The following is an 8,329-nucleotide window of genomic DNA, read 5'->3' as shown; positions in this document are numbered from 1 at the left end:
TACGGAATTGACGGCGTATGCCAACTCGAGCATTTGTGTCGACATGATCGTTGGGTGGTACGTTGAACAATGGATGCCAGTGTGGGGCATGTAGCGATTCTATCACGTTTTTATCAAGTGCGATAGATCAAGTTGATATATCAGGGACAATAAATTGATAAGTTGATACATACGGGCACGTTCGATAGTATCCGTACCAACTCGACGATTGCATTCGTGGTATATTAGTGGAGATGAAGTTATTCACTTTATTGGCGGAGCTCGTCTCGGGGGGACGTGGGGACGTGTAGTAAAATCGTAGTGAAAAAAAGGGAAAGAAAAAAGTACAATGGTAATGTAAGAATGAGGGGTGGGGGTGGCGCACGCGCACACCCCCGCTGGCAAAAATTGCACTATGGAGGAACCCGAAGGCACTCCTAGGCCATTACAGCACCGGAGTGCATGAAGGCCTGCTCCGGCCTAGGTGAACCGCCTGCATGAGCACGGTCCAACCCTAGTCAGGTAAGTATGATTGTGCATTGGGGAATTTGTCCTCAGGAGCTACATTTTGGATTTTTGCAGAAAATCATTTCGGTCGCCATGCACGAGGTACATCATTGTGCGATATGATTGGCTAAAAGAAAGTACTTTGAATTCGACCAATCCAATCGCTCGAAATCTGACGTCACAAGCTGCTGCCACGACGCGCCACTTCAAATCCCACGAACCGACAAGAGCCAAAGCAGTCGCTTTCGCTGCGACGAGTTTTTTTAACGTTCATGCGACGTGCGATTCTACTGACGCGAGAAGGTCGATTCTGTCATTAGGTCCATACATTTCTGGCCGTGTCGTTCGCCCATACAACAACCCCAAGCCACCGTTTAGTGCCCAAGGTAGCAGCCAACGTGAGCTGCAAGATCCGCGCTGCGTTCCTTCGAACATCGCTGTTGCTGCACGTCCAATCAAACAGCAAGTAGCCGACGATGCCGACAGAGATTGGACCGTATTAGCTAAGCCGGTCGATTTCAGTGCTGATCGCGGTGATGATGCCCGTCGTCAGCACAACCACTGCTTGGGCACCGCCTCGTTCGTGCGCGTCGTCAGTATCTTTCACTGCAACGTTGGTGAGGCGCTGTCCCTTACCGCTTGGTCGAGCGATGGCGTGAAACCGCTAGAAAGGGCAGCAGCATTGGACAGGCGCCTTCTGCCGGCACCGCGTTGAAGCTTGGGGGCGCCAGCTGTTTTCATTTGGCCAAATCACTTTGCACTTGCAAAAGCGCCATGAGTGACGGACTCTTTGCGGCATATGCGGCGACGCTCGGCGTGCTCACGCAGCGCGCGCAGTACCGGTTCCCGCGCCTCCAGGTACGCTTCTTCTTCGCCTTCACGCCCAGCCCAATGTGATTTGTAGTCGATGGTGTCCTTCTTCGTCTCGATGGTGCCCGGCGAGCTATCGCATCTCTTCTTGGTATTGCACAGCATGCTGCTCTACTACCGCCGCACGTCGCAGCGCTGGGTCCAGCTCCTCCACGCCTACGTCATCTTTCGGCTTGTGCAGCTCTTTCGTAGCAACGCAGCGGCCAAGCACGCCTTTCAAGAAGCGTGCATCCGCAAGCAGCTGCTGTCGCCCGCGACCGCTGCGACGGCTATTGGCGCGCGCTCGATGTGGCAATGGCTCCTCATCTGGAGCCCACTCCCCATGCAGCTCGCGCTCAAGGGCATGTACCCTGGCGTCGAGTGCCTTGGCACCAAGACGTATGCGCACGTCGGCAAGCGCGTGTCGCGGGCCATGCAGATGGACGTGTTCAAACACAAGAGCTGCGGCCCCAAGCCGCCCGTCTTCCTCTTCATTCACGGCGGTGGCTGGCTCGTGGGCAACCGGTCGTATGCGCCACAAGCGCTCTTGCATCAGGTCGTGGCTCTGGATGACGGCGACGTCTCACGCGAGCGTAGGTGTGTTCGAAGGGCTGGCTCTTTTGCTCGATCGACTACCGCCTCGCGCCTTTTGCCGGCTTTCCCACCAACCTCATCGACTGCAAGCGCGCGATTGCGTATCTGCGCACGACGACCGAACTCGACTTGGATGCGGGGTAGGTTAGGATCCTCAGATGCGTTGTTGTTGATGTTTGTACTATGTGTAGTATGATTGTGGTCGGCGGCGAGTCGGCGGGCGGGCATCTTGCTTCCCTCGTCGCCGTCACCTCGGGCGAAACGTACGTCTTGCGATCCATTGACAGTGGCTGTCAAGTACGGTGTAGGCGGTTCCAGCCAGGGTTTGAAGCCGTCGACACGTCCGTCTCGGCGTGTATTGACGCCTACGGCATCCACGACGTCCTCGACCGCCACGGCCACTTTCGGAAACGGGACAACGCCGACGGCTTTCGCAAGTACATTGAGGTCATGCTCATGCAAAAGAAGCTGCGCCCGTCGACCAAAGTGCATTTCCAAGCGGCGTCGTCGCTGCAGTACGTCCTTGATCGAAAGTATCCTGTCCCGCCGTTCTTACTCGTCCACGGTGAATTCGACTCGGTCGTTCCTTTTGAGGATTCGAAGGAGTTTTATGACGCGCTGCAGACGATGCGCGCCGAGACGGCGGCGACCGATCGACCTCGGATCCCCGACGTCTTTATCAAAGTGCCATCCGCGCAGCACGCGTTCAACATCTTTACGTCGCCCCGGGCACTCGCCTACGGCGATACCGTCGTCGCGTTTCTCGAAGCTATTCGCACCCGCGCGCCGTCGCCCAAACTCTAGTTTGTTCTATCAATATATCGACTAGAATCGCATGTGTTTTCGAGATCACTGCAGACTTGTGGACGTCACCCTCGCTGCCTCCGACCCACGAGCCATGCTTCTGCATTGGGCTACACGGCCACCTCGTGCGGTGAGAACGACCACACCACCACTGCGCTACCGTGCTCCACGGCTTGCCAAAACTCGTGTGCAACGGCGCTCGTCGGCGCCCCAGCCTCCACGTCGAACTCCATGTCTCCTTGGATGTACGCCCGCCTCTCAATCAATGACATGTCGACAAGAATGCCTCGTCTTCTGTCCTCGCTCTGCATGCAGCAAGCGTACGAGCTTGCATGCTCTACCCTACCCCTAAGGGTTAGGGGAACACCACAACATGGTAATACGACTACATATACTACCGACGAGATGACGCATTACACGTGAACCGGGCGCTGCCGGAAGGCCACGATGGCCTTCTCAAAGCCGTTCTTTGAAAACTTGTGCTCCTTGTAAAACTGGTAGAGCTCACACGACTTGGACTCGGCCGAGCGATGGAAGCGAGTCGCATTGCCACAGTGGGGGCACGGCAGCAGCTCGCGTGGTCGCTTGGTCACTGCCTCTGGCGGCGCCCCGACAGTGGCGTCGATAGCGACCGTCGTCGGTGGCAGCAGCTCGGTTGTCGGCGCTGCGCCGACCTCGTGGTCGCCCCATGTCTGCGTCGGCAAAAGCCGCAGCAACACGTCGGGGTACCAGTGCGCTAAAAGGTGCTCGTCGAGGCTCGAGAAGCACGTGTCCGTCTTGGCGCGCGGGCACTTGATGTGGCGGAGGCGTCGGCTTCGTAGGAGCGCGCGCTGGCCATCGTTGGCGATGACCGATGCAAAGTCTTTCGACCACCCGTCCGACGAGATGCAGCCGGTGGCGCCGCACGCCGGGCAGCTCAAGGTCGTGAGGTCGATGATGTGCGGGAAGAACGTAAACGGACACCACACGAGCACGTCCGTGCCGCCAAACTGCGATACGTCGGGGTCCGACGACCGCGTCGGGTGGATCAAGAGCGGGTCCGGCATCGTGTACTTCCAGCTGGGCCACCGCAGATGGTCGAGACCGCCACGCGGCCGCAGACAGTACAGGCGCGGCAAGGTTGCTTCGCGCTCGGCCCAGATCCGCGCGACAAAGCTCGATGCAGTAGCACGCTGCTGTAGCCTACAAAAGACCACCTCTCTCAGACAATGTCCTCGAAGGCGAGGGTGTACGAGAGCGCGGGCGGTGCGAGCGCGACCGTGGTCTCGGGCAATGTGGTCTCGGGCGTGATGGCGGCAACGGCCATGGGCGGCGCCGGACTGGCCATGTCGTCGGTCACGCCGTCGGTGCTGGCCAGTTCGTCATTTGCCGATGCGCGAGGGCGGCGGGGCGGGCGTACATCGACGACGTTGAACGGATCGTGCGGCGCAAGTGCTGGCTCCCATGGCGCGGGCCGCGCGCGCGGTGGCGATTCAGCGTAGATGCTCTGCCGCTGCCTGGAAGATCCACGAGGTCAAACGAGGCAGGCACCGTGGGCAACGTACGGTCGGGGTTGCTGCGGGCAGAAGGGCTTGTGGCGCTTGGGGTTACGGCAGAAGAGACAGACGTTGACGCCTTCGGGCGTCGTCAAGCGCGGTCCTCGGCGGCCCGAGTGTGTCTTCTGGCTGGCGGTCATGGGCCTTCTGGTCTTGGCACTTGGCCGGTGCCACCTCTCAAAATCAATGCCATTGAGTTTGACTTGCTCATTGTATTGGGCATTGAGTTTGCAACGGCGAATCGAATCCGAGAGTTTCTATCTTTTGCACCAATGAAACGCAGAAAATAAAGTATTCGACCTTGGTCGTTTCGAGCGCTGCATTCCAAGCACTACCTTGTCCACGTCGGGTCTACCCAAGGGATACGTATCTGCAACCAATGGCATGAAGGCACGTGATGCAACATTTCAAGACGCCGTGTGCTGCTACGGAGCAACGAATGTGGTGCAGGTAGCGACGATAATGCTTTCTAATACTTTCTAATGCTTTTAATGCTGGATTCGAAATGTGAGTGCTGGTCCTGAACCGCCCAATGACGGTCACCAGCAGCCGTACGAATCCGAGGAGCAGTTCAAGATATGACCCGGAAGCGCGCTGCCCCCACGCCTCGCCGCCGCCTTGCGCCCAAGCGACACACGGCAGACCCGACGGCCGAGTGGCTCTCGCAGCTGCTCGACCCTGCCGTCGTGCAGCTGGAGCTACGGACCATGGGCTTGCCTGCGTCGCTCTCGGTTCGCCTCAACACGATTGCTGCCGCCCGCCACACGCTGACGCAGTGGACGCACGCCATTGCTTCGGGGAAGGCGCTTACTACCCACGAGCTGCGCGCGTACGCGTTGGCCTTCTACGGCCTCTTGCCGTGTCTTGCGCCATCCGATGCGACCGCGCCTGTCCCGAGCTGCCTCCTGCCACTGGAACCGCTACACGATGCCGTCGCACTGCTCCACAACCAGTGCCTGACGCAGTCGATTGCGTCGACAAAGCATCTCTATGGACAGCTGCAGCCGCTCTCGTCGCGGAATGACGCTGGCTGCCAACGCCTTCTCGAGTGTGCGCGGTCGACCCGAGGGATCTACGCCGGCGTGCGCACCAAGCACGTCTGGGCGATCCACGCAGCCCCGATCGACGCGACGATTGGGAACCACCAGCTGCTCTTTTACGGAGCGCGGGGTAGTGCGGTTGCGGCCATACTCGCCCATGGCCTGCGCATCGATACGACGTCCGACGGACGCCACCTGCGCTACGGCCGCGGCGTGTACTTGAGCAACTCGATGGAAGACGCAATGACACACATGGGCGACGGCGTCGGCGCCGGTTGTGTCTTTGTCGTCCAAGCGGCGCTGGGTGCTGTGCACACGCTCGTTGATGGCCCCACGCCACAGTGGCAGTCGGCGCCCGACGGCTATGACGCGGTGCGCGTCCCTGGCGCAATGACGCCGGCGTCGTCACGGTGCATCGTCGACGGCCTCCACATGGCCCATGGTCCGCTCGTGCACCAAGAGACGCCATTGATGCAGCGGCATGACACGTACGTTGTGTACCGCGAGACGCAAGTCCGGCTGCGGTATGTCATCACGTTTCAAGGCATCAGCGACGACGACGACGAGTAGCGACACCTTGTCTTGTACCTATTTTACTCGAAAATCAAACGAAATGCTTTGTTCGTTGGTCCACAGTCAGGCACACCGCAGCCGCTTGGGTGCGGGATCGTCGCCGTCAACGACATCACGGACAAGAGCGAGAGCGCGCACTAGATCGTCATGGTCGCGTACGTCCTTTGCACCAACTTTGAAAAACTCGAGTTTGTCGGCATCGTAGCCAACCTCGAGGTCGCGGAAGGGCTTGGTGCGCTGGAGACGGGCAAAGAAATGGATGCAACTGCAGCCATTGCCCGGGACCGTAAACACACCACGCGACGGGTCGTGCACAAACGCCTCCGCCGCCGAGCAAAGCGCACAGTCGCAGTAAAAGTACGTCGACGGAATCGCCCATTTTGTCATGTTGGGTGACGGGCGACGCTGCGCTGCCACGGACGCCTCCAAGGTGGGCTGTAACAAAGCCAGTAGCCGGCGCAGTCGCGGTAGCTCATGCGTCTCAGCAACGACTGGACACCATTTAGAGACGATGCGGGTAGCGTACTGGGGCCGCGTGTGGTCCGAAGCGAGAGCGGCCACGCAGTAGTCGACGGCATCGACGATTGCATCCGCTTGCGTTATGGCGTCGAGCGCCTGCAGTGTTTGCCACGCCGTCGTTGCTGTGTCTACGGCAATCGTGCTCGTGGTGGCACTGCGAATCCCACTGCTGGCAGCTTCGAGAACGCAGGCAGCCAGAGCCTTCGTGGCGCCGGGCGGGACCGCGCCGGGGCACTGCGTCACGAGACCATATATCGAGTCGACGACGTTCGTCGGTGTACACACTGCGAGACAGCGATCGAGTAGAGCTTCAAACGTCTCGGAGCCGCGAAGCAAGGCCAGCGCCAGCACGGCGGTCATGTCTGTTGTCACGTTTCGGTTGCGGTTAGGGTTGTGGTCCTTGCTCTTGTCAACTGGTGGCCAAAGCGCACCATCGACTGCGCGATCGACGCGTGCTCGGTACGACTGGACGGACACCACGTGGGTGTCACGTAGCGCGTAGAGTGCTGACGCAACCACCGTCATCGGTGCAAAATGATGTGTCGTGACGACGTCCACGAGTGCACAGGGGCGCAGAAACAACGCGATATGGTCGACGACGCCAGGCGGGAGACGCGTGTCGAGATACATGCGGTGCGACGCTGCCGTACGGGGTGCGCGCAAATAGCCTTCGAGGCGCAGCAAGTCTTGGAGCAGCGCACTGGCGATACTCGGGTTGGTACGAAACGCAGAGAGGCCATCGAGCATCTCGAGCAGCGTCCAGTACGCCGCCACAATCATCTTGCGGAGGTACGGCTGCTCGAGCTCGAGACAGCCCACGAGGAACGCGGCGGCATGCGATAGCTCGAGAAGACGTGTCGGCGTCCGCTGAACCAGATCTTGGATCGCCGATTGCAGTGTCGTCCACCCAAAGTGACGCAGCATCGTCACGACCACGTCTCGGAGCGGCGCATGCATCTTCTCCATCTCGATGACGGCGAGAACGTTCCGGATCAACGCAACATCACCGAGCGCTACCAGCACGGAGCTGAGCCGGAGCACGTCCGGTACGTCACACAGAAGCGAAGGCTCGTCGACGTCCGAGCCGACCATGTCCAGAACGGCCGCCGCAAATGCCGGGATCGACGCGTAGCCGTAGAGGTCCCTCGAGGTCCCGGCGACAAGGGCCTTCAGTTGCGCGAGCGACGTGCGAAAGCCGAGCAGCCGGACGCGGTGTTGTCGCGGCCAAACGACCAGACAACGTACCGGGTCATCGTCTGCAATCGTGCTCGTGTGGTGCAGATGAGGGCGGAGGTCCCATAGCGGTTTATGGCGGAGCGCGTGCTTGAGCTGTGCCGGTAGCGCACACGAGGGGTGCACGACGGGCGACAGAATGTAGTGTGCGTGCGGAAGGGTCCCAAACGCTTCCAGATGATGTTGCAAGTCGGCGTCGTCTTTTCCGAGCTCGTTGGCTTCCTCCTCTGCTTCTCTGTCCTCCTCTCCCTCTTCCTCTTCATCATCATCATCGTCGTTGTCGTCGCTGACGCCGGCGTCGAGTAAATGCAAGCACATGGTTAGAAACCGGTCGCGCGCCTGCCACACGCCCGTTGTCAGTGTACGTTGTGCTATCACGAGGTCTACCTTGTCGGGGCAGCGCCTCGGTATGGCCGTGACGAGCGCCATGTCGACGCAGTCGGCCTCGGCGAGCCGCTGCATGCGGAGTTTGTCGGCGGCCGACAACGTCGCGAAGCGCACGGGCATGTCTTGGTTCTGCAGCACAAACGCGTGGAGTGTGGCGTCTTGGTGCGCTTTGGACGCTTCGAGGAGCAGCGCGGCAAGGGCAGACGTTGTGTCAAACGGCTGTTGTGGTGCGTCGTCAATGTCGTTGAAGACGAGGTGGAAGAGCAGCATCGCGCGCGCGCCGTCCGAGACCGGCGTCACATCGACGTC

The 8,329-nt window shown here is 59.9% G+C and overlaps 4 protein-coding genes across 5 annotated transcripts; 2 read left to right on the top strand and 2 right to left on the bottom strand.

Annotated features, from left to right (window-relative positions):
• The first annotated feature begins 1,027 nt into the window (after positions 1-1,027).
• Positions 1,028-2,774, top strand: SDRG_08218 (hypothetical protein). The gene is made up of 5 exons (XM_008614090.1): positions 1,028-1,344; positions 1,391-1,891; positions 1,933-2,069; positions 2,121-2,192; positions 2,238-2,774. Exons 1-5 carry the CDS (start codon positions 1,261-1,263, stop codon positions 2,731-2,733), a joined length of 1,290 nt encoding a protein of 429 aa, XP_008612312.1. The 5' UTR covers positions 1,028-1,260; the 3' UTR covers positions 2,734-2,774.
• Positions 2,775-3,107: 333 nt separating this feature from the next.
• Positions 3,108-4,442, bottom strand: SDRG_08217 (hypothetical protein). Its single transcript, XM_008614089.1, has 3 exons — positions 4,278-4,442; positions 3,966-4,229; positions 3,108-3,915 (listed from the first exon to the last, which is right to left on the bottom strand). Exons 1-3 carry the CDS (start codon positions 4,406-4,408, stop codon positions 3,147-3,149), a joined length of 1,164 nt encoding a protein of 387 aa, XP_008612311.1. The 5' UTR covers positions 4,409-4,442; the 3' UTR covers positions 3,108-3,146.
• A 404-nt stretch (positions 4,443-4,846) lies between these two features.
• Positions 4,847-5,923, top strand: SDRG_08216 (hypothetical protein; the record flags this gene model as incomplete). The annotated part of the gene is made up of 1 exon (XM_008614088.1): positions 4,847-5,923. The coding sequence occupies one exon, from the start codon at positions 4,847-4,849 to the stop codon at positions 5,876-5,878; it is 1,032 nt and encodes a 343-aa protein (XP_008612310.1). The 3' UTR covers positions 5,879-5,923.
• Positions 5,840-8,290, bottom strand: SDRG_08215 (the record flags this gene model as incomplete). Of its 2 annotated transcripts, XM_008614087.1 has the most annotated exons (3): positions 5,840-6,043; positions 6,092-7,972; positions 8,021-8,290. In XM_008614087.1, the coding sequence occupies 3 exons, from the start codon at positions 8,288-8,290 to the stop codon at positions 5,945-5,947; spliced, it is 2,250 nt and encodes a 749-aa protein (XP_008612309.1). In that variant the 3' UTR covers positions 5,840-5,944. The 2 variants fall into 2 exon arrangements, with proteins under 2 accessions (XP_008612309.1, XP_008612308.1); XM_008614086.1 differs by having other exon boundaries at positions 5,840-7,972.
• Between the last annotated feature and the right edge of the window lie 39 nt (positions 8,291-8,329).

The sequence above is a fragment of the Saprolegnia diclina genome (assembly GCF_000281045.1).
Source record: "Saprolegnia diclina VS20 unplaced genomic scaffold supercont1.24, whole genome shotgun sequence".
Taxonomy (NCBI): Eukaryota; Oomycota; class Saprolegniomycetes; order Saprolegniales; family Saprolegniaceae; genus Saprolegnia; species Saprolegnia diclina.
Note: the sequence above shows the minus strand (reverse complement) of the source record. Positions and strands in the feature narration are given on the sequence as shown.

Bases quoted from the DNA above. Each gene is read 5' to 3' on its own strand.
- SDRG_08218 (XM_008614090.1), top strand. From the start codon at position 1,261: ATGAGTGACGGACTCTTTGCGGCATATGCGGCGACGCTCGGCGTGCTC. The intron at 1,892-1,932 runs GTCGTGGCTCTG...ACGCGAGCGTAG, and splicing joins CACAAGCGCTCTTGCATCAG to GTGTGTTCGAAGGGCTGGCT. The intron at 2,193-2,237 runs GTACGTCTTGCG...AGTACGGTGTAG, and splicing joins GCCGTCACCTCGGGCGAAAC to GCGGTTCCAGCCAGGGTTTG.
- SDRG_08217 (XM_008614089.1), bottom strand. From the start codon at position 4,408: ATGACCGCCAGCCAGAAGACACACTCGGGCCGCCGAGGACCGCGCTTG. The intron at 4,230-4,277 runs GTACGTTGCCCA...TGGATCTTCCAG, and splicing joins TGCCCGCAGCAACCCCGACC to GCAGCGGCAGAGCATCTACG. The intron at 3,916-3,965 runs GTACACCCTCGC...GGTCTTTTGTAG, and splicing joins CTCGCACCGCCCGCGCTCTC to GCTACAGCAGCGTGCTACTG.